This window comes from Trachypithecus francoisi, unplaced genomic scaffold, assembly GCF_009764315.1.
Source record: "Trachypithecus francoisi isolate TF-2019V2 unplaced genomic scaffold, Tfra_2.0 Lachesis_group5, whole genome shotgun sequence".
Classification (NCBI taxonomy): Eukaryota; Metazoa; Chordata; class Mammalia; order Primates; family Cercopithecidae; genus Trachypithecus; species Trachypithecus francoisi.
The window spans coordinates 148,319,751-148,344,111 of NW_022681470.1; the positions used below are offsets into that span (position 1 = coordinate 148,319,751).

Below are 24,361 nucleotides of genomic sequence, written 5' to 3' on the forward strand. Positions count from 1 at the left end.
CCCGTGCCCAGATGTTGATCATGCTGATGGCTTGGTTACTGTGACTGTAGCTGGAGTGGCACAGGTGACCCAGGGATCCTTTCAGCTCCAAAATGTTGCGAATCTAGGAGAGTTTCCCAATGGCTGGCAGAAACTGCTTATTTAAAATGTTTCATAAGTAATATCTGCAGTATGTTGATCCATTGCTGCCTTAACAAGTTACCCCACACGTAGCGGCTTAAAGCCACGAATGTTCACCATCTCACTGTCTGTGTCAGTCGGGCATTTGGGAGTGATGTATCTGGGTGGTTGTGGCCCAGAGTCTCTCATGAGGTTGCAGGTAAGACATCAGTCAAGACCACTTCATCTGAGGAAGGCTCCTCTGGGGCTGGAGGAGCCACTTCCAAACCAGTACCCTCAACTTGGCTGTCGGTGACAGCCGCAGTTCCTTCCCATGGCGACCCCTACACAAAGCTGCTTGAGCATCCTCACAGCATGGCCGCTGCCTTCCCCAGAGCAAGTGAACCAAGGCAGAGGAAGGAGAAAGCCACAGTGCTTCCAGGACCCACCCTGAGAAGTCTCACGTGGTCACTTCTGCCACACTGTTTATCAGAAGCAAGCCCCGAGGTCCAGCCCACATGCAAAGGGAGGAGAATGGGGTTCTGTGTTTTGAAGGGAAGAGTATCAGAATTGGTAGACGTTTCAAACCATCACGTTAGGGTTACAAAAATGAACAGGCTGGGTGTGGTGGTTCACGCCTGTCATCCCAACACTTTGGGAGGCTGAGAAAGGGGCATCACTTGAACCAGGAGTTCAGTATTAGCCTGGGCAACAAAGAGGCCCCCGTCGCTGATAAAAAGAAAAAATAAAAATGAACAGGTACAAAAAGAGTATATGGTACAAAGTCACACTCCCTGATACAGCTGCCCAGTTTTTTCCAGCTCTTGCCCATCTCTGAGCCGAGACTGCCCCACTGCACTCCAGCTTGCGCAGCAGAGTGAGACTCAAAAAAAAATAAATAAATCCTTCTAGACATACACTCTGCATACATAAGTGTATTGATGGAAATAGCTATTGTATCAGTCTGCTAAGGCTGCCATAACAAAATCCCACAGATCTTGCATGGTTCAAACAACAGAAATTTATTTTACTTTTTTTTTTTTTTTTTTTTTTTTTTTTTTTTTTTTTTTTTTTGAGACGGAGTCTCACTCTGTCGCCGGGCTGGAGTGCAGTGGCCGGATCTCAGCTCACTGCAAGCTCCGCCTCCCGGTTCCCGCCATTCTCCTGCCTCAGCCTCCCGAGTAGCTGGGACTACAGGCGCCCGCCACCTCGCCCGGCTAGTTTTTTTGTATTTTTTAGTAGAGACGGGGTTTCACCGTGTTAGCCAGGATGGTCTCGATCTCCTGACCTCGTGATCCGCCCGTCTCGGCCTCCCAAAGTGCTGGGATTACAGGCTTGAGCCACCGCGCCCGGCCTACTTTTTTTTTTTAAAGGCAGTCTTGCTCTGTCGCCCAGGCTGGAGTGCTGTGGCATGCTCTTGACTCACCGCAACCTCCGCCTCCTGGGTTCAAGTGATTCTCCTGCCTCATCCTCCTGAGGAGCTGGGATTACAGGCATGCGCCACCACCACGCCTGGCTAATGTTTTGTATTTTTAGTAGAGATGGGGTTTCACCACGTTGACCAGGTTGGTCTTGAACTCCTGACCTCAGGTGATGCGCCTGTCTCAGCCTCCCAAAGTGCTGGGATTTACAGCTGTGAGCCACCGCACCGGGCCTATTTATTTATTTAGTTTTGGAGACGGAGTCTCACTCTGTCACCCAGGCTAGAGTGCAGTTGCATGATCTTGGCTCACTGCAACCTCTGCCTCCAGGGTTCAAGTGATTCTCTTGACTCAGCCTCCCGAGTAGCTGGGATTACAGGTGCTCGCCACCACACCCTACTAATTTTTGTATTTTTAGTAGAGATGGGGTTTTGCCACATTGGCCAGGCTGGTCTTGAAGTGACCTCAGGTGATCTGCCCGCCTTGTCTTCCCAAAGTGCTGAGATTACAGGCAGGAACCATGGTGCCTGGCTGGATTTTGTTTTGATTTTTTTTTTTTTTTTTTTTTTTTTGAGACGGAGTCTCGCTCTGTCACCCAGGCTGAAGTGCAGTGTCACAGTCTCGGCTCACTGCAAGCTCCGCCTCCCGGGTTCACGCCATTCTCCTGCCTCAGCCTCCCAAGTAGCTGGGACTACAGGTGCCCGCCACCATGCCCGGCTAATTTTTTGTATTTTTAGTAGAGATGGGGTTTCATCGCGTTAGCCAGGATGGTCTCGATCTCCTGACCTCATGATCCTCCCGCCTCGGCCTCCCAAAGTGCTGGGATTACAGGCATGAGCCACCGCACCCGGCCTGTTCTGATTTTTAAAAAAACATTGTCCAGGGGTCTGTGCGTGGTGGGTCACGCACCACTGCACTCCAGCCAGGGTGACAGAGCCAGACTCTGTCTTAAAAAAATATACAAAAATTAAAAAACAAAATTTGACTGTAGGCTAAGTATAGTGGCCCACACCTGTAATCCCAGCACTTTAGGAGGCCAAGGTGAGAGGATCGCTGGAGCCCAGAAGTTTAAGGCTGCGGTGAGCTGTGATTGCGCCACTGCACTCCAGCGTGCGTGGTAGAGTGAGACCCTGTCTCAAAAAAGAAATTGTATGACTTGAGCCCTGAATCTGTAGGTTACCAGACCCCACTAGCAATGAGCTTCCCCTGCCTATTTCTGTGTCTGCTGTCCTGGCACTTAAGTACTGGAAGGGAAGGCGGAGACTTCAGCATGGTGGCACCGAGGCCCTCGCCAGCCCTGGAGGCGACAGGAGCCAACCTGGCTGATGGGGTCCTGTGATTATTGCCACGTGTAGTCACTGGACTCAGCTGTAAAGGGGAGCAGTCTCTTGGCCCCATTAGCCATTTATTCAGTCATTTATTTCCACCAGCATCCACTCGAGGACATTTTCTTTTTCTTTTTTTTTTTTTTGAGACAGAGTCTTGCTCTGTTGCCCAGGCTGGAGTGCAGTGACACAATCTCGGCTCACTGCAACCTCCGCCTCCCGGGTTCAAGCGATTCTTCTGTCTCAGCCTCCCAAGTAGCTGGGACTGCAGGCGCCTGTCACCTTGCCCGGCTAATGTTTTTGTATTTTTAGTAGAGACGGGGTTTCACTGTGTTAGCCAGGAGGTCTCGATCCCCTGACCTCATGATCCACCCTCCTTGGCCTCCCAAAGTGCTGGGATTACAGGCGTGAGCCACCGTGCCAGGCCTTGATGACATTGTTTTCTATAGAGCATAAATCATTTATAAACTTTGTTGCCCAAGTTGTCCTCCATGTTTGGCCATTGTGAGCCCTTCCAAATGGTCCTATGTCCATTTGATACGTCCCGGGTCATTTTGTTGTTGTTGTTATTGAGGTGAAATTCACATATTATAAAATTAACCATTTTAAAGTGTACAATGGAGTGTTTTAATACATTCACATTGGTTTGCAGCCACCACGCCCAGCCTGGAATTCGCTTTTTTTTTTTTTTTTTTTTTTTTGAGACAGAGTCTCGCTCTGTTGCCCAGGCTGGAGTGTGGTGGCCGGATCTCAGCTCACTGCAAGCTCCGCCTCCCAGGTTCACGCCATTCTCCTGCCTCAGCCTCCTGAGTAGCTGGGACTACAGGTGCCCACCACCTCGCCTGGCTAATTCTTTTGTATTTTTAGTAGAGACGGGGTTTCACCGTGTCAGCCAGGGTGGTCTCGATCTCCTGACCTCGTGATCCGCCCACCTCGGCCTCCCAAAGTGCTGGGATTACAGGCATGAGCCACCGCGCCCGGCTGGAATTGGCCATTTTAACGACTATTTTATTTACTTATTTTAGACAAGGTCTCGCTCTATCACCTAGGCTGGAGTGCACTGGCACAATCATAGCACAATTTAAAAAATAATCTTGACTGAGCGTGGTGGCTCACACCTGTAATCCCAGGACTTTGGGAGGCCAAGGCAGGTGGATCACCTGAGGTCGGGAGTTGGAGACCAGCCTGACCAACATGGAGAAACCCCGTCTCTACTAAAAATCCAAAATTAGCCGACGTGGTGGCGGGTGCCTGTAATCCCAGCTACTTGGAAGGCTGGGGCAGGAGAATCGCTTGAACCCGGGAGACGGAGGTTGTAGTGAGCTGAGATCGCGCCATTGCACTCCAGCCGGGGCAACAAGAGTGAAACTCCATCTCCAAAAAAAAGAGAAAAAATTAAAAATTTAAAAATAAAATAAATAAATAATAATCTCCCAGCCGGGCGTGGTGGCTCATGCCTGTGATCCCAGCACTTTGGGAGGCTGAGGCAGGCAGAATGCTTGAGCTCAGGAGTTTCTGACCTGCCTGGGCAACATGGTAAGACCCTGTTTCTACTAAAAATACAAAAAATTAGCCAGGCATGGTGGTGCACGCCTTTGGTCCCAGCTACTTGGGAGGCTGAAGTGGGAGGACTGCTTGAGCCTGAGGGGCAGAGGTTTCAGTGAGCCAAGATCACACCACTGCACTCCAACCTGGGCAACAAAGTGAAACCCCGTCTCAAAACGTAGTACTAATCTCCGTTGCATGGGGGCAGGTCCTTGCGCTGGCTGCCCTAGCCAAGTACCATGGCTGGTTCTGGGATGTAAATGCCTGGCTTTGAGTCCACGGAATAGACTTTCCTGTCTCCTGGGAGCACTGATTCTTCCACGGCACCCCAAGGCTCTGGGGCCTCGGTGTCAGGCCACTAACCAGCTACTGAGCTTCTCAGGAGACAGAGCTGGCTGCCTCACCTCACCTCACCACGAGGTGGGGTGAACGGCTCATCTGACCATCATCCACCCATCCATCCGGATTTATTCAGTGCTTCTGTGGTCAGCACAATGTCCTGAAACTGCACATTCCGCCGGCAGCTCACACCTGTAATCCCAGCACTCAGGGAGGCCGAGGCGGGCAGATCACTTGAGGTCAGGAGTTCGAAACCAGCTGGCCAATAAGGTGAAATCCCATCTCTTCTAAAAATTCAAAAAAAATTAGCCGGGCGTGGTGGCGGGCACCTTTAATCCCAGCTACTTGGGAGGCTAAGGCAGGAGAATTGCTTGAGCCTGCGAGGTGGAGGTTGCAGTGAGCCGAGGCCACGCCATTGCACTCCAGCCTGGGCAATAAAGTGAGAAGCTGTCTCGATCAGTCAATCAATCAATAAATGAATGTGCCTGTCCTACTCCCTGGAACCTGCAGCTAAAGGGACTTTGAAAATGGGATGAGATCTTCAGATGGGAGAGCATCCCAGATTGGGTGGACCCAATGTCAACAAAGGAGTCCTTAGAACCAGGACAGCTTCTCCAGCTGGAGGCAGAGGGGCACAGCAGCTAGACTCAGTCCTTGAACACCTGTGCAGGCCGGCCGAGCCCTAGCCTTGGGAGCGATGCTGTCAGTGGGGGACTGACAGGGTAGCCCACCCGTTTCCATTTCAGGATCCCTCTGACAGGCTGGGGAAGGGGTTAAGAGGAGACAACAGTGGGTGGGCGATTTCACAGGCAGGTCCTGGACTCTCCTGACCAGAGATGGTGGCTGGATGAAGGTGCAGGGGATGGAGCAGGGGAGCAGGGGGCCCAGATACCTGGATTTCGAGGGGTCAGAAAGCTACTGGGCAGGGCGTGGTGGCTCACGCCTATAATCCTAGCACTTTGGGAGGCCGAGGTGGGCTGATCACTTGAAGTCAGGAAGTTCGAGTCCAGACTGACCAACATGGTGAAACCCCGTCCCTACTAAAAATACAAAAATTAGCTGTGCGTGGAACCAGCTACTTGGGAGGCTGGGACAGGAGAATAGCTTGAACCCGGGAGGCGGAGGCTTTAAATGAGCCAAGATCGCGCCTCTGCACTCCAGCCTGGGCAAAAGAGTTAGACTCCGTCTCAAAAAAAAGAAAAAAGAAGCTACTGGAGGGAACTTGGGGGCATGGAGGGGGTGGTCACGGAGGAAGCCCCCCAGATTTGGACGCCCGTAAAAAGCTCGGAAGCTGGGAGACCAGGAGGGTGGGGAAGTCGAGGTCCAGTCACTAGGCCAGAGTCCCCAAGACTTGGGCTGGAGAAAGGTCGGGGAAAAGGACTCCACTAGTACGAAAGCATGTCCCCGCGCACGCGCCCCAGGCGGCCGGGGAAGTGGGGGCGCGGTGGAAGTGGCTGTGCGGGCTCCAGGAACAGCTGCTGAGCACTAGCGGCTCGCGATGCACAGGGCGCAGGCGCGCATGCCGCCGGAGGCCCCGCCCCCGTGCGCTGATTGGCGCTACCGGAGAGGGGCGGGGCCTGGCGCCGCGGCTGCGCAGCACGGGGCCCCGCGCGGGCGGGTGGGCGGAGCGGGCCCCCCGAGCGGGGGCTGGCGAGCGCGGGGAGGGGGCTGAGAGGGCGGCAAAGCCGGCGCGCGCCCGGCTGGGGGCGGAGGGCGGGGGCCCGCGGGCCGGAACAGCCGCGGCAAGTGGCGGCGGCGGCAGTGGCAGCAGAGGCAGCTGAGGCGGCGGCGGCGAGCGGGGGTCCGGGCGGCGGCGGCGGGCCCGGCGGCGGGCCGAGGAGCCGGGCGCAATGGAGCGGAAGAGGTGGGAGTGCCCGGCGCTCCCGCAGGGCTGGGAGAGGGAAGAAGTGCCCAGAAGGTCGGGGCTGTCGGCCGGCCACAGGGATGTCTTTTACTATAGGTGAATGAGCGCGCCGGCCGCGCAGGGCCTCAGCGGGCGCCTCCCAGCGGCCTCTGCGGCGGCCTCGGCGCCCCTGCCCCGGGCCGCGGCCCGGGCCCCGCGCGTGCGCCGTGCGTGCGTGCGTGCGTCTTGCGTGCGTGTCCGACCGGCGCGCGGATGCCCAGTGCGCGTGCGCCGGTTGTTGGGCCGCATGGCTTTCGCCCGGCCGTTTGGGGACTGGCTGCCGGCCGGCGACTGTCGCCTTTGTTCGTGCGCGCTGGGCCAGGGGCGCCTGGCGACGGCCAGACGCTGCCGGGAGGCAGGGGTGGGGGGTGGGCTGTTCCTTTGGTTTCCGTGAGACGCAGGGGGTGCCTTCTTGGGGCGCTCCTGGGGTGGCGCGGAGCCCGAGGGGGTGGCCAGCCGGGGTTTCGGGGAGCAGGGCTCGTGGGGGGATCGGGGAGAGCGTGCGTGAAAATGCGGGTTCTTGGGCTCAACCTAGTCCTGGGAATAAGCGCCTCAGGGTGACTGGTCTCCCTCGCAGCGTTGCTTTTTTCAAAGGTATTGCACCTCCTCCCCCACACTCCTTCCGAGGACCTCGTGGGTCGTGGCCCCCTCAGGGTGGAGACCTCAGGCTTGCGATTTTCCGAGCCCACCTAATGGTAGTCTTTGCGTAGATATTATTGGTGGTCGAAGGCTTTCAGAGACCCCCCAAATTGGAACAGGCGCTGCTCAGAAAGGTCGCAGGGAACCCCCTCCGTGGAACAAAGACGTAGTCGTCTGCTGCAGCCAGTACCCAGTCAGTCGGCCACCTGCTGTTTGTCTTCCTTTTTTTTTTTTTTTCCCTGGCTGAGGAAAGATGCTTTTGATTCTGGGCCAGCTTTGATTGCGCCCTCCCCTTGGTTCACTGTCCCGCGGCCCCTTCAGGTCCCCCATGAGGGGAAACAGGACGCCTGCCATGTGCCGAGCACCTGGGTAAAGGGGGGTGTGCGGTCGGTCCCCCTTTTTCCCACAGCTCGGGGTCGTGGGCCGGAGGCCGCCCAGGTGAGGGCAGGTGGTTTCCACGAGCCAAGGAGGGGTAGAACCACCGCTCCGTTCACTGTGCACTTCGGTCCCCTGTGGTTCTTGACTGTCCCGGTTTGGGGAGATAAAGTGAGGAAAGTGAGCAGGGAAAGGATGGCTGTGATCAGAAGCAGTGTGTGGGGCCTAGTCCTGCAGGAGGAGCTCAGGGACTGGTTCCTGGAAAGTTGGAGGACAGCAAGAGAGAGGGGAAACTTGGTCCCCAAATGTGTACCCTTATGAGCTGGAACCCTGTAATTACAGGCATTGGCATAGTGGGACTGCAATCCCTGTCTCAGGGACAGGGTCGTGCATCCCCCTTTGGTACTCATTGGCCCCCTTCATTGGCTCTCTGGCTCTTTAGAAAGCCTGAAGCCCTGTGTTCTGTCCTCTGTCAGGAGGCTGGGCCTGCCGGCATGCTCCCTCCAAGCACATTTCTGGCTTTCCCTCTCCCAAAGGCTGCCCTAGAGTCCACAGCAGGTCTGTGTCAGCCCCTTGGCAAAAACAAGCCTCCCCAGCACCAGGCGCTGCCTGGATCCCAACCATTCAGCCAGGAGTGAGGCCGGGCCCTCCTGCTTACGGGTGACAGCCAGGGCACCAGCCACTTTCCATTACAGCTGTGGGTACACATCCTGAGATCTGCAGTGACACATGCTAAAATCTGGGAGGGCAGATGCGGGGCCTGACTGAGACTGGGGTCAGGGAGGGGGCCCTCTCTGAGGACGTCACATTGAGTGACAGGGAGAGGCGTCCAGGCAGCAGGAACCCCCTAAGAGGTGGCTGCAGCTTGGGAGCTGGGATGAAGGCCAGCTTGTGCGGAGTGCCCTGAGACTGTCTTCACCCCAGCTCTCTCATTCCCACTCTGGGCCCTGGCCCTGAGCATGAGGGTCTAGCAGTGGAGAAAAGCGGGGAAAAGCTCTCTAAACAGGCTGGGGAGATTTCAGGTTTCTCTGCAGAGGGTGAAGCCAGACTCAGCCCAGAGCCACCCTCTGCGGGTCTGGGGCCTCCTCACCCAGGCTTTCATCTGAGGCTGCAGGCTCCCAGTTTGTGTTCTCTGTTGGGGGTGCCTAGGATAGTTCAGGCCATGACGCCCACCTTTTTCTATATGTGTGATTTTTATCAAGGCTGTTCTTTGTTCATTGAATAAAATCTCAGGGACCTCTTTCTGTGTCAATAGATAGGCATAACCTTTATTAAAAATTGAGATATAATTCACATTCTACAAAAGCTACTTTTCTTTTTCTTTGAGACAGGGTCTCACCCAGGCTGGGGTGCAGTGGTACAATCATGGCTTATGCATTCTCGACCTCCCAGGCTCAGGTGACCCTCTCAGCTCAGCCTCCCAAGTAGCAGGAATTACAGGCACGTGCCGCCATGCCTGGCTTATTTTTATAGAGATGGAGTTTCACTATGTTACCTAGACTAGACTGGTCTCGAATTCCTGTATTCAAGCAATTAACCTGCTTCAGCCTCCCAAAGTGCTGGGATTACAGGCATGAGCCACTACCTGGCCAAAGCTACTTTTTAAAAATGTACAATTCAGTGGGGTTGTTTTTGTTTTTGTTTTTTTTTGAGACGTAGTTTACCTCTTCTCCCAGGCCACAGTGCAATGGTGCAATCTCAGCTCACTACAACCTCTGCCTCCCGGGTTCAAGCGATTCTCCTGTCTCAGCCTCCCAAGTAGCTGGGATTACAGGCATCTGCCACCATGCCCAGCTAAGTTTTGTATTTTTAGTAGAGAAGGGGTTTCGTCATGTTGGCCAGCCTGGTCTCGAACTCCTGACCTCAACTTCTGACCCCAGCACCTCAGATTCCCAAAGTGCTGGGATTACAGGCGTGAGTCACCACACCTGGCTACCAGTGGTTTTTAGTACATTCACAAAACTGCAACTATCACCACTGTGTAATTCCAGAACATTCTCATCACCCCGAAAAGCAGCTCTGTCCTCATTAGCAGTCACTCCCCACTTCTTCCTCCCCCAGCCCCTGGTTACCACTAACCCCCTCTATCTTGCATTTGCATTCATTTATTTATTTAGAGACAGGGTCTTGTTCTGTCACCCAGGCTGGAGTGCAGTGGTGCAATCCTAGCTCACTGCAGCCTTGACCTCCTGGGCTCAAGCGATCCTGCCTCCTCAGCTTCCGGAGTAGCTAGGACTACAGGCATGTGCCCCCATGCCCAGCTAATTTTTTATTTTCATTTTATTTTTATTATTTATTTTGAGAGGTAGTCTCGTTCTGTCACCCAAGCTGGAGTGCAGTGGCACCATCTCGGCAGACTGCAACCTCCGCCTCCTGGGTTCAAGTGATTCTCCTGCCTCAGCCTCCCAAGTAGCTGGGATTTCAGGCCCCCGCCACCACCCCCAGCTAATTTTTGTATTTTTAATAGAGACGGGGTTTCACCTGTTGGCCGGGCTGGTCTGGCACTCCTGAGCTCAGGTGATCGTCCCACCTCGGCCTCCCAAAGTGCTGGGACGACACCGCCCTCTTTTTGTTTTTGATTTTTTTGAGACGGAGTGTCCTGTCACCCAGGCTGGAGGGCAATGGTGCAAACTCGGCTCACTGCAACCTCCACCTCCCGAGCTCAAGCAATTCTCCTGCCCTCAGCCTCCCAACTAGCTGGGATGACAGGCATGTGCCACCACGCCTGGCTAATTTTGTATTTTTAGTAGAGATGGGGTTTCACCATGTCAGTCAGGCTGGTCTCGAACTCCTGACCTCAGGTGTGAGCCCCTGCATTTATTCTTTTAGAGAGGGTATTATTGAGATACAGTTTATGTACCATACAATACACTCATTTAAAGTGCACGAGTCAATGGTTTTTTTAGCATATTCACATATTTACAGGTATGTGCAGCTATCCTCAGATTCAAGTTTAGAATTTCCATCACCCCAGAAAGAACCCCAGACCCATTTGCCACTGCCTTGTGCACCCACCCCCAGTCCTAACAACCAGTCTGTCATCTGTGTCTGTTGTTCACCTTTTTTTTTTTTTTTTGGAGACAGAGTCTTGCTCTGTCGCCCAGGCTGGAGTGCAGTGGCACGATCTCGGCTCACTGCAACCTCTGCCTCCTGGGTTCAAACCAATCCTGCCTCAGCCTCCCGAGTAGCTGGGACTACAGGCGCACGCCACCATGCCCCGCTAATTTTTTATATTTTGGTAGAGACGGGTTTCACTGTGTTGCCCAGGCTTGTCTCAAACTCTTGAGCTCGGGCTATCCACCCCTCTCGGCCTCCCAAAGTGCTGGGATTACAGGCGTGAGCCACTGCACCCAGCCTTGTTTGCCTTCATCTTAAAAGGCAGAACAGCCTCTCTTTGGGGTGACTGGAGGCAAAGAGCTGCTGGGCGTGTTTTGTGGGGTCTCTTCTTGTGGCTATGTGAAGCCTGAGTCTGAGCCTCTGGTCTCAGTTTCTTTCCACTGCCCTGGGCAAACCACCTTCGATGTAAGGTCAGCCAGCCTGGAGAGTAATTAGAAGAGTAAATCTCAAAAGTAAATCTCCGGGAGGAGTCCTGAGTGGTTTCGGACCCCCAGGCACTTCTCCTCATTCCCTCCCTGCGGCGCCCTGTCCTAGTGGACATGCTGGAGCCCGTCCGTGTCCTTGTGGACCATGGAATTTGCCCAGGGTTGGCGGGGGGTCCGGGTGGAGAGAAATAAAACTTACTATGGTCTGTGTATCAGCCCAGTATGTAGATCCTGGATAGAGGCAATTGAGCTAAGCATGGGACCAAGCATTTCTGTGCAGTGCCTGCAGAATTGAGTTTCCTTCTGGCTCCAGGAGATTCTTCTGAGCTGTCTCAGTTGTCTGGCATCTGGCGTCTGCCATGGGCCAGGACATCTGGGGCAGGGGCAGAAGAGGACAGGAGGAGCCTGCCCTAGAGGATTCTGGGAAACCAGCAAAATAGGGCTACCTACCAGTCTCGGGCTGATGCATTATTAATAAAGGTGACTGTTGACTGAGTTTATAGATACAGTATGTTTGAGGTACCTGGCCTAGTAAGCACCATACAAGTGCTATTATTTCTAAATTATTTTATCGAGATAAACCAGCCAGGCATAGTGGCTCCTACCTGTAACCTCTTTGGAGGTCGAGGCAGGAGGATCTCTTGAGATTGTAAGTTGGAGACCAACCTGGGCAACATAGACCCCATCTATGCAAAACATTTAAAAATTAGCTGGGCATGGTGGAGCACACTTGTAGTCCTAGCTACTCAGGAGGGCAAGGCAGGACAATCCCTTGAGCCTAGGAGGTCAAGGCTGCAGTGTGCGATGATCACACGACTGCACTCCAGCCTGGGCAACAAAAGGAGACCCTGGCTCTAAAAGTAAAAATGAAAAACAAAGAAATGAAGCGGCAGGGCATGATGACTCACCCCTGTAATCCCAGCACTTTGGGAGACCAAGGCGGGCAGATCACGTGAGGTCAGGCATTTGTGACCAGCCTGACCAACATGGTGAAACTTGGTCTCTACTAAAAATACAAAAATTAGCCAGGTGTGGTGGCTACTCAGCTGGCTCAGGCAGGAGAATCACTTGAACCTGGAGGTGGAGGTGCAGAGAGCCAAGATCAAGCCACTTCACTCTAGCCTGGACAACAGAGTGAGACTCCATCTCAAAAAAAAAAAAAAAGAAAAAAAAATTAGCCAGGCGTGGTGGCTTGTGCCTGTCGTCCCAGCTACTTGGGAGACTAAAGTGGAAGGATCACCCTAGCCCAGGAGTTCAAGGTTGCAGTGAGCTGTGATTGAGCCACTGCATTCCAGCCTGGGTGACAGTGAGACCCTATCTCCAAAAGGAAAGAAAGAAAGAAAGTCGCATCCATATCAGCAGTCACTCCACATCCCTCACCCCAGCCTCTGGCACTATGCGTCCTCTTGCTGTCTCCGAATTATCCCGTTCTAGACATTTCATAGAAATGGGGGTCACACATTGGCCAGGCGCGGTGGCTCCAAGCCTGTAATCCCAGCACTTTGGGAGGCCAAGACGGGCAGATCACAAGGTCAGGAGATCGAGACCATCCTGGCTAACACGGTGAAACCCCTTCTCTACTAAAAAATACAAAAAGCCAGCCAGGCGCGGTGGCGGGTGCCTGTAGTCCCAGCTACTCGGGAGGCTGAGGCAGGAGAATGGCGTAAACCCGGGGGGTGGAGCTTGCAGTGAGCTGAGATCCGGCCACTGCACTCCAGCCTGGGCGACAGAGCGAGACTCCGTCTCAGAAAAAAAAAAAAAATTGGGTCACATACTGTGTGGCCTTTTGTGTCTGGCCTCTCTCACTGAGTGTGCTGTCCTGAAGGTGCATCCACGCTGTGGCCTGTGTCAGAGCCTCGCTGCTTTTCATGCTGAGTCTTGTCCATGGTGTGGATGCGCCATGGTGCGTTTTCCTTTCATCCACTGAAGGCGTCTGGGCTGCCTCCACCTCCCAGCTCCTGTGGTGGGGCTCCTGGGGACATCCGTGTAGAAGTGATGGTGTGGATGTGTGCTCATTTCTCGGGCAGATACCTCAGAATGTCATGTCTGGGTCATCAGGAAACTCGGTGAGGAGGTGTCAGGCTTTTCCAACATGGCTGTTCCATCCTACATCCCAACCCTGATGGCGATGTGCTGGGTTGGGTGCTTGTCATCCTGTAGTGTGACCACGTGTGACACACAGGGCAACCCATAGGTGGCTGTCCTTAGGTCCTGGAGAGGATGAGCTGCCGGCGCTTGTCTGTGGCAGGCTGAGAGCAGAGAGCCCTGTGTCTGAGGGCAGGTCTGTGTTTACCTGGCTGCCTTGTTGCGAGCTCCCCGGTCGGGTTATGCCCAAGCAGCTGTTGGAGCCTGGCCCCGGATCTTAGAAAGAGACGCCTTCCCAGCCTGGCCCTGCCGCTGTAACCGCAAGGGGGAAGGAGATTGCTTTTAGGGCTGTCCCTCACATACCTGTTCTCCGTGGGGTCTTTTCTCAAGAATGTGACCTAAATTCCATTTCTGGAATGTTCTGGAAATGTGAGCTATCCTCCCAGAGCCGGGACTCATCCTCCTGTAGGTAATAGCGTTTGTGCCCGAGCTCAGTGTCTGCTGTGCCTGACGCTGCCAGGGCCTACGGTGGGGAGGATTCAGAGGGAGCCGGAGTTAGGGGTCTGGGGCAAGGATCCAATGTGGAGGCTGGGGCTGGGGCTGGGGCTGGCGCCCAGATGTGGGGGCCAGTTTTGGGGTGCTGGGGTCTGGGATGAAGGTCTGGGGTCATGCCAGGGTTGGAGTCTGGGCCTGGGGCTAGGGCCTAGGTTTGGGGTCACGGCCGGGTTGAGGTCTGGGGCTGGGGTCACGGCCTGAAGCTGGGGCTGGGACTGGGTTTAGGTCTGGGGCCAAGGCCTGGGTTTGGGATCCGGGGTCCCGAGTCCGGCCCAGGCACCGACCGTCCCACCTCCCTGCAGCCCGAGCGGGAAGAAGTTCCGCAGCAAGCCGCAGCTGGCCCGCTACCTGGGCGGCTCCATGGACCTGAGCACCTTCGACTTCCGCACGGGCAAGATGCTGATGAGCAAGATGAACAAGAGTCGCCAGCGCGTGCGCTACGACTCCTCCAACCAGGTCAAGGTGAGTGGTGGCGTCACGCGGGTGACGTCGGCGCAGGGCGTTCTAGGCGGAGACGCGGCCGTGACGTGACCTGCGGGCGACGCAGTCCGGCGTCCAGAGCGCAGGAGGTCACAGCGGGCGGAGGGCACAGAGCGGAAGGCGCAGGCCACAGAGCGCAGAGTGCAGGGCTCATGGCGAGGACGCGGCCCGCGGCGGGGGCTCCAGAGCCGGCCGGGCCGACCCTGCGGGAGCGGCCTCCCCGGACCGTGGGGGTCCTGGAGGGCACGGGGGACGCGAGGGGCGCCGGCAGGGCGAGGGGTCGCTCGGGCCCCGCACCCCTTGAGGCTCCGCGCCTCCGGGGCGCCCCCAGGCCGGACTGCATCTCCTTCCTCCCGCAGGGCAAGCCCGACCTGAACACGGCGCTACCCGTGCGCCAGACGGCGTCCATCTTCAAGCAGCCAGTGACCAAGATTACCAACCACCCCAGCAACAAGGTCAAGAGCGACCCACAGAAGGCGGTGGACCAGCCGCGCCAGGTGAGCTCAACCATAACGACCCCAGCCTTCCCGGCCAACTTGTTCACTTCGGTGGGTGGACGTTTGGAATAAGATCATACGTGGAGCGGATGGAATCGAGCGCAGGAGTTCCAGGCTAGCCCGGGCTACGTGACGAAGCAAAAAAAAAGTTAAAAAATTAGCTGGACATGGTGGTGCGCGCCTGTGGTCCTAGCTTCTTGGGAGGCTGAGGTGGGAGGATTGCTTGAGCCCAGGAGGCTGAGGCTGCGGTAGTTATGATCACACTACTGTGCTCCAGCCTGAGGGATAGAGCAAGACCCGGTCCTGCGGTCCCCTTTGGAATGTGCAGGGCATTGGTTTCAGGACACACCCCACCCTCAACCCCCAGATACCAAAATCCGGGGATGTTGAGGCCCGTCATAGAAAATGGTCCAGGATGGCCTTGCACAGTACTCAGGCCTGTAATCCCAGCACTTTGGGAGGCCGAGGCAGGTGGATCACCTGAGGTCAGGAGTTCGAGACCAGGCTGACCCAACATGGTGAAACCCCGTCTCTACTAAAAATACAAAAATTACCTGGGCGTGGTGGTAGGCGCCTATAATCCTAGCTACACGGGAGGCTGAGGCAGGAGAATCATTTGAACCCGGGAGGTGGAGGTTGCAGTGAGCCAAGATCGTGCCACTGCACTGGAGCCTGGGCAACAGAGCGAGATCCTGTTTCACAAATAAAACAAAAATATTTTTATTTACTTATTTATTTATTTATTTTTAAATTTTTTTTGAGATGGAGTCTCGCTCTGTCACCCAGGCTGGAGTGCAGTGGCCAGATCTCAGCTCACTGCAAGCTCCGCCTCCCGGGTTCGCGCCATTCTCTTGCCTTAGCTTCCCAAGTAGCTGGGACTACAGGCGCCGGCCACCTCGCCCGGCTAGTTTTTTTTTTTTTTGTATTTTAGTAGAGATGGAGTTTCACCGTGTTAGCCAGGATGGTCTCGATCTCCTGACCTCGTGATCCGCCCATCTCAGCCTCCCAAAGTGCTGGGATTACAGGCTTGAGCCATCGTGCCCAGCCTAATTTTTTTTTTTTTTTTTTTTTTGAGTCTGTCGCCCAGGCTGGAGTGCAGTGGCCAGATCTCAGCTCACTGCAAGCTCCGCCTCCCGGGTTCGCGCCATTCTCCTCCTGCTTCAGCCTCCAGAGTAGCTGGGACTACAGGCACCCGCCACCTCGCCAGGCTAGTTTTTTGGGTTTTTTTTAGTAAAGACGGGGTTTCACCGTGTTAGCCAGGATGGTCTCGATCTCCTGACCTCGTGATCTGCCCGTCTTGGCCTCCCAAAGTGCTGGGATTACAGGCTTGAGCCACCGCGCCCGGCCCCAAAAATATTTTTTAAAAAATGGAAATGGTTTAATGTTTGCACGTTACCTGCAGGTATTTTCTAGATTCCTCATGAGGTGTAGATACTTGTGACACTCCTTGTTGTGCGTGTTTTATTCCTTTTTTTTAGTTTTTCATTTTTGAGACAGGGTCTCTGTATGTTGCCCAGGCTGGTCTCAAGCACCTGGCCTCAAGTGATCCTCCCACCTTGGCCTCCAAAACTGTGGGAATTACAGGTGTGAGCCACCTCACCTGGCCGCTTGTATTATTTTTATCTTTTTTCCCCCCCAATATTTTCAGTTTGCAGCTGGTTGGGTGTGTGGTTATGAACCCACAGATACAGGGGGCTGAGTGCCCATATGTGACTGTGTAACCTACTTCTTAAAAACCTGAGATGAGAACCGTGTGTATTTTCTTTTTGTTTTTTCTTTTTTTTCTTTCTTTTTTTTTTTTTTTTTTTTTTTTTTTGAGACAGAATCTCACTCTGTCACCCAGGCTGGAGTGCAGTGGCAGGATCTTAACTCACTACAACCTCTGCCTCCTGTTTTCAACCAGGTTCAAGTGATCCTTCCACCTCCGCTCCCAAGTAGCTGGGATTTCAGGTACCTGTCACTACGCGTGGCTAATTTTTTTTTTTTTTTTTTTGAGACGGAGTTTTGCTGTCGTTGTCCAGGCTGGAGTGCAATGGTGTGGTCTCAGCTCACTGCAACCTCCACTTCCCGGGTTCAAGTGATTCTCCTGCCCCAGCCTGCCAAATAGCTGGGATTACAGGCACCCATCTCCACACCCGACCTTTTTTTGCATTTTTAGTAGATAAGGGGTTTCACCATGTTGACCAGGCTGGTCTCAAACTCTTGGCCTCAGGTGATCCGCCCACCTCGACCTCCTCAAGTGCTGGGATTGCAGGCGCAAGCCACCCCATGTGTGTTTTTATTCTTATTTACAAACGTCCACTGGATCCCTGGCTGCAGAAAGCCCGGGCAGGGGCTGGAGACCCAAGGCCCTGGGAAGGGAGAGGCCCCACAGGGACCCACACGGGGCAAGGAGGCCAGGCGGGCCGCCCTTGAGGTTCACATCTGTGTCTGGGCAGCTCTTCTGGGAGAAGAAGCTGAGCGGCCTGAACGCCTTCGACATTGCTGAGGAGCTGGTCAAGACCATGGACCTCCCCAAGGGCCTGCAGGGTGAGCGGGCGCCCTGAGGGAAGGCAGAAGGGGACGTGCCGGGTGGGGTGGAGGCGCTGCGGGTGCCCTCATCTCCTAGCAGGGTGGATGGCTGTTCCTGCTGCGGGTGCTTAGAGTGAATCTGCCTGTGGCTGGGGCGGGAGGAGACCCAGTGGGATTGGGGATGGGTAAGGGCGCTTGGGCTGGGCCCTTCATTCTTGACCTTGGAGACCCTGCGGGTGGGGCTTTGTGGCTTCCAGGTGTGGCGCAGGCCTGGGGCTGTTTTCACCTGCAGGACGTGCAGTTTTGCCATGGGGATCCTAAAAACAAACAAGGACAGCTGACTTTGCTCCTGTACCCTCCGAGCACGTCCCCACCACAGAACAAAGAATGCAGCTCTTGCATGGTTTTGGTGGTGGTTTTCTGAGACAGGGTCGGCTGAGTACAGTGGCTCACACCTATAATCCTAGCACTTTCGGGGGCTGAGGCAGGCGTATCACTTGATCTCAGAAGTTCAAGACCAGCTTGGGCAACATAGACCCCATCTCTACATCTCTACGGAAAAGACAGAGCAAGACCCTGTCTCAGAAAAAAGACAGTCTTTTCATGGCCCAAGCTGAAGTACAGTGATGCCATTACTACTCGCTGCAGTCTCCACCTCTCGGGCTCAAGTGGTTCTCTCAGCTCAGCCTCCTGAGTAGCTGGGACCACAGGCATGCAGCGTGACACCTGGCTAATTTTTAATTCTTTTGTAGAGACAGGAGTCTCACTATGTTGTCCAGGCTGGTCTCAAACTCCTAAGCTCAATCAGTCCTCCCACCTCGCCCTCCCAAGATACTGGGATTACAGGCGGGAGAGGCCGCACCTGGCCTCGCTTGCTTTGTTTCTGTTATGAATGTAATAACACAAGCAGGAGAGGGAATTTAGAAATGGAACCCGAGTCGCGGGGAGAACGTGGCAGCTCCCATTCTTGGGGCATGTGGCCTCTCCGGGCCACAGCTGCCCCGTGGTGACCTCTCCACTTGTGGCTGTTTGTCCACTGCCTGGCAGGGGTGGGACCTGGCTGCACGGATGAGACGCTGCTGTCAGCCATCGCCAGCGCCCTACACACGAGCACCATGCCCATCACGGGACAGCTTTCGGCCGCTGTGGAGAAGAACCCTGGCGTGTGGCTCAACACCACGCAGCCCCTGTGCAAAGCCTTCATGGTGACCGACGAGGACATCAGGTAGCTCCTCGGCCTGGTCCCCTGCTCATCCGCCCTGTCTCTTGGGGGCATGGGGACCCTGAGTGTTCCCGTGTGCCTGCATGTTTCCCGTCTCCCGACAACGCTGCTGGGGTTTTGAAACAGAAATAGATGGGGCAAGGGTACCCATCGTCGGACCAGTATGAACTGTTTCACCCACGTCCTGGGTTCAGGGCGAGCCAGGCACCCCTTGAAGAAACGTTCTTGAAAAGAGGATGGTCCTTTGAGCCCGTGAGGACTGGCTGTGCTGGGTGCTGGGCTCCACGTTGGGCCCTGGAGATGGAGGGACAGGGCAGGCCAGGGCTGTCTGCCTTCAGGGAGATGGCACAGGGCGCCTGCTGAGGGGCAGTTCCAGCGTGCAGAGCCTGGGGACGAACAGCAGGGGACACAGCCGCTGCAGAAACAGGCGGCCGTCAGGCGAGGCTGAGCAGCCCGAGGGTGAGGGGCCTCCTGCAGGGCCTCAGGGCCGAGCCCCGTCCCGTGTGCAGGGCGGACACGAGGCCCCCAGTGACGGGGGCGCCTGCAGAACACTCTGGACGTGCTGGAGAGAAGATGAGGCTTTTCACGTTCAATGCAGCACACGGCTTAGGTCAGAGGAAAGGAAGCTCTTGAGGGTTCCAGAAACAAGGAACTGAAACCTGGAGCAACCAGGGAGGCGCTGGGGCATATGGGTTTCCTGTGGCAGCAGCCAGGGGTCAAAGGCCCCTGGGCACAAGGAGAAGAGACCCTGTGCCCCCACGCAGGGTGAAGACATGGATCTAAGACGCCACCCCCACAAGCACACAGACTGTGGGTGCCAAGGGTTCCGTCTTGGGCGGCTGGCGGCATCTTCCTCTGGGTGTGGTGCTTTTGGGCCCCTCATTTGGGTTTGAGGTCCATTCACACTCCACATGCCCAGGGAACTCCCTGATATTAAGACGGTGGAATAGGAAGAACTGACAACATAAGAAAAGAACAAGACTGAGAAACAGCAGGCAGATCATGAAGAGCCCTGCAAAACTTGCAGAAATAAGGCTGGGCACAGTGGCTCACACTGTCATCCCAGCACTTTGGGAGGCTGAGGCAGGAGGATCACCTGAGGTCAGGAGTTGAAGACCAGCCTGGCCAACGTGGTCAAGCCTCATCTCTATTAAAAAATAGAATAATTAGCTGGGTGTGTTGGCGTACGCCTGTGGTCCCAGCTACTCAGGAGGCTGAGGCAGGAAAATCACTTGAATCCGGGAGGCGGAGATTGCAGTGAGTTGAGATCCTGCCACTGCACTTCAGCCTGGGTCACAGAGTTAAAAAAATGAAAAAAGAACTTATAGAAATAGAAAAAGGCATTGAAATTAGGAACTCGGTGGTGGGTTCAGCAGGAGGTGGGGTCCTGTCTGGTGGCTGCAGTGGAGTAGGTGAGCCAGGGTGTTTTGGGTGGTGGGGACAAAGTGAGAGGGAGCAGCTCAGGTCTGCAGGAGCCGCTGGAGAGACCCCGGGGGCAGGGGGTGGCTGAGCCTTGGCCACAACTGGGGACAAACACAATCAGCCTCACCTGGGAGTGAAAGCAGAACAGAGACAAGGAGGGGCTCTGGGCAGCTGGAGAGGGAGGCAGGCAAAAGCGCATGCTGCGGCCAGGAGTCGGCAGGCAGTGGAGCGGCCACCCTGGAGTGCCTGGCATCAGCTTGTAGTCCCCAAGGATGAGGCCCCCAGTCCCTGGTGGTGGGTTGAGACATGGTGTGGATTCTTTTTCTCAGGCCCCTGAGCCATGGTAAGGGAACACACGCTGGTGCATAGTGGGCAGTGGAAAGGTGACCCCGGGCCTGCGAGCTGGCGGGGTGTGCTGCGGGCTGATGGTAGCTGATTTTGGTGAGGCTTTTTTTTGGCAGAGTCTCCCTCTGTTGCCCAGGCTGGAGTGCAGTGGCGCGATCCCAGCTCACTGCAACCTCCGCCTCCCAGGTTCAAGCAATTCTCCGCCGGGCGCAGTGGCTCAAGCCTGTAATCCCAGCACTTTGGGAGGCTGAGGCAGGAGGATCACCTGAGGTCAGGAGTTGAAGACCAGCCTGGCCAACGTGGTCAAGCCTCATCTCTATTAAAAAATAGAATAATTAGCTGGGTGTGTTGGCGTACGCCTGTGGTCCCAGCTACTCAGGAGGCTGAGGCAGGAAAATCACTTGAATCCGGGAGGCGGAGATTGCAGTGAGTTGAGATCCTGCCACTGCACTTCAGCCTGGGTCACAGAGTTAAAAAAATAAAAAAAGAACTTATAGAAATAGAAAAAGGCATTGAAATTAGGAACTCGGTGGTGGGTTCAGCAGGAGGTGGGGTCCTGTCTGGTGGCTGCAGTGGAGTAGGTGAGCCAGGGTGTTTTGGGTGGTGGGGACAAAGTGAGAGGGAGCAGCTCAGGTCTGCAGGAGCCGCTGGAGAGACCCCGGGGGCAGGGGGTGGCTGAGCCTTGGCCACAACTGGGGACAAACACAATCAGCCTCACCTGGGAGTGAAAGCAGAACAGAGACAAGGAGGGGCTCTGGGCAGCTGGAGAGGGAGGCAGGCAAAAGCGCATGCTGCGGCCCAGGAGTCGGCAGGCAGTGGAGCGGCCACCCTGGAGTGCCTGGCATCAGCTTGTAGTCCCCAAGGATGAGGCCCCCAGTCCCTGGTGGTGGGTTGAGACATGGTGTGGATTCTTTTTCTCAGGCCCCTGAGCCATGGTAAGGGAACACACGCTGGTGCATAGTGGGCAGTGGAAAGGTGACCCCGGGCCTGCGAGCTGGCGGGGTGTGCTGCGGGCTGATGGTAGCTGATTTTGGTGAGGCTTTTTTTTGGCAGAGTCTCCCTCTGTTGCCCAGGCTGGAGTGCAGTGGCGCGATCCCAGCTCACTGCAACCTCCGCCTCCCAGGTTCAAGCAATTCTCCGCCGGGCGCAGTGGCTCAAGCCTGTAATCCCAGCACTTTGGGAGGCCGAGACGGGTGGATCACCAGGTCAGGAGATCGAGACCATCCTGGCTAACACGGTGAAACCCCGTCTCAACTAAAAAAAATACAAAAAAACTAGCCAGGCGAGGTGGCGGGCACCTGTAGTCCCAGCTACTCAGGAGGCTGAGGCAGGAGAATGGCATGAACCTGGGAGGCGGCGCTTGCAGTGAGCTGAGATCCAGCCACTGCACTCCAGCCTGGGCGACAGAGCCAGACTCCGTCTCAAAAAAAAAAAAAAAAAAAACCCAATTCTCCTGCCTCAGCCTCCCAAGTAGCTGGGATTATAGGCACTTGCCACCACGCCTGCCTCATTTTTGTATTTTTGCTAGAGATGGGGTTTCGTCGTGTTGGTCAGGCTGGTCTCGAACGCCTGACCTCAAGTGATCCGCCCAAAGTGCCAGGATTACAGGCGTGAGCTTCTACCCGGCCTAGTGAGGGTGTTCCTGCCCCACTCAGTGCCTGTCAAGGGACAGAAGCAAGGGTTTCTGCAGCTGAGCGTGGGGAAGTCTCGGGGCCAGGTCTGGGGACTGAGGGGTTGGGACCCTGCCTGGGTCCAGCAGAGGTGGCAGGTGGGCCATCTGGGAGGGTGGCAGATGCTGCTGATGGCCAGTTGTTCTGTGCATGGATTGTGAAGGGAGGGGCGGCACGGGCGAGGGCTGGTTCTGGGGATGCCTGTGGATCCCTCGGGGCTTCCCTCCCAGCCGAGGTCCCCATGTTCATCCTGTGTCCACGTCCTGCTGGCCGCTTACCTGAGTGTAACGCAAGATCACTCTGTCCCCAGGAAGCAGGAGGAGCTGGTGCAGCAGGTGCGGAAGCGGCTGGAGGAGGCGCTGATGGCCGACATGCTGGCGCACGTGGAGGAGCTGGCCCGTGATGGCGAGGCGCCGCTGGACAAGGCCTGCACCGAGGACGATGATGAGGAAGACGAGGAGGATGAGGAGGAGGAGCCCGACCCGGACCCAGAGATGGAGCACGTCTAGGGCAGGTGCTGCGGGGCCATGGGGGCTCCCTGGAGTCGGGTCCTGGCAGTGGAGACTGCCTGGTGAACACAGATGTGGTCAGGATGGCGGGTGCCATCTCCCCAGAAGAGCCCAGGCGTCCCCGTCCCGTGGAGTCGCTAAAGCCAGCCCTCCCTGTCCTTTGCAGAGGCCCTGCCGAGAGCCCGTGCTGCCCGCTGGAGCCGCCTGCAGACGCGGCCCTCAGCCCCACGTGAACCAGGCTCGGCAGCTGAGCCCAGCCCTGGAGACACCCGGGAAGAAGCCCGTGCTCCTGGCTCCCTCCTCAGCCTGTCCCCACTTCCCGGGGCCTCGGGGCACACAGCTGGGGCTGCCCCCACCCGAAAGACCCTCCACGCTCGTCCTCTAAAGGGTCCGGCTTCGGCAAGTGCCGGGTGCTCCTGGGCCCCACCTGGCTCCCTATGACCTCGGGGCTTGAGGCCAGCTCCCCCCACAGCCGCTGCCCCATCTCCTTGAGACTGGAGAGCAGCCAGTAGGTGCCCGGCAGCTCGGCACCAAGGAGCGCTGACAGCTGGGAGGGTCTCTCGGTCTGAAGGCGTATTTTTGAAACCCACAGCACCCACTGTGCAGCGTGAGGACGGGACTCTGGTCCGCTGTCGCGGGCGTGCAGGATGGCGCCACCCTCTGCCCTGCCATGTGACTGGTGGTGCCACAGACCCTCACCGTGCCTGAGTGGCACACCCAGGAGGCCACTCTCCTTCAGTAAATCTAACACCGTCGAGGCGCATCACCGGGTGGCCTTCCCTGTGTGCTGACGCCAGCCTTCGCTTCCGAAAACCAAACCCCAGCTGCTGCCAGTCGGTGCTCGGTCGCCTGGCGCTGCCAGAATGCTCCACTGCCAGCCGGCGCCCCTGCCTCGGTTTCCCTTCTGTTTAGTGGGGACACAGGCACCCAGCTTTGGGGTGGTGCTGACACTCCCAGGGGTGCCAGGAGCCATTGGGACAGGGCGAGGCTCGCAGACGCCGCTTGAGGTGCCTGGCTCTCCGGGGAGCTTCTGGCCCAAGGCTGTCTGAAGGATCTGCTCCTTAACCCCCCAGTGCCTTGGCGAGGGCAGTTCCAGGCCACAGACGCTTGCCCTGAGTGGACTCTGTGCCAGTCCCTGGTGCCCTCCTGGCCCTGCTGCCCAGTGAGGGCTCCTACTGGTGGGTTCATTGGCCTGGGCCCAGCGAGCCTCCGCCTGCATTGACCTTAGGCCCATAGAGAGGGCCTGTCCCGGCGCTGTCCCCGCCAGGATCTGGTCACTGCCCCCGGGGGACTCATGGGGCCTGACTGCGGGGGCTGTGGGAGCTGAGGAAGTGCCGCTCAGGAGCCGGGATCAGCGCTCCACCATCTGCCCTCCAAGGACACCCATGGGCGCGGTGGGCTGGCGGCTTCCTGCTGCTCCCTGTCAGTCAAAGCACAAATCCTCGGGACGGGCTCAAGGGCCGGGGCAGCCGCGGGAAGCTCCAGGTGGGGACCATGGCTTCCTGGGGTTGGTGCCCTCTGGCTGGGACCCTTTGCCGGCCCAGGATCCCTGGGTGCTGCCGTGGGGTGGCCTCCCCTCTGCCTGGTGGAGGGAGCTGTGGGCGTGGGGATGTGACTGAATAAAGCCACCGTGGGTGGATGTGCTTGGAGCCTGGAGTTTGGTGCGTCCTCTAGACTTTGGTGCCCACGTTTGAGCTTCTGTCTTTGGTTGGATGATGAAAGGCTGAAGGCAGTGTGGGGACAGGGCCAGCAGATCCCCCAACCTCGTGGACATTCATGACTCCAGGACATTCAGACTCAGGCTTGGGGGTGTTCAGAGAAGACCAGGCTGGCCTGGGCATCTGTGGGCGAGGGCCGTGCTCCGTGACGTGCCGCTC

General features: G+C 56.4%; 1 protein-coding gene across 3 annotated transcripts; it reads left to right on the forward strand.

Annotated features, from left to right (window-relative positions):
- The first annotated feature begins 6,436 nt into the window (after positions 1-6,436).
- Positions 6,437-24,133, forward strand: MBD3 (methyl-CpG binding domain protein 3). Of its 3 annotated transcripts, none has more exons than XM_033197591.1 (7): positions 6,437-6,593; positions 14,131-14,290; positions 14,668-14,805; positions 17,244-17,334; positions 18,364-18,541; positions 22,286-22,489; positions 22,651-24,133. In XM_033197591.1, exons 1-6 carry the CDS (start codon positions 6,580-6,582, stop codon positions 22,482-22,484), a joined length of 780 nt encoding a protein of 259 aa, XP_033053482.1. In that variant the 5' UTR covers positions 6,437-6,579; the 3' UTR covers positions 22,485-22,489; positions 22,651-24,133. The 3 variants fall into 3 exon arrangements, with proteins under 3 accessions (XP_033053482.1, XP_033053481.1, XP_033053480.1); XM_033197589.1 differs by having other exon boundaries at positions 6,452-6,689; XM_033197590.1 differs by having other exon boundaries at positions 6,449-6,689; positions 22,286-24,133.
- The last annotated feature ends 228 nt before the right edge of the window (positions 24,134-24,361 follow it).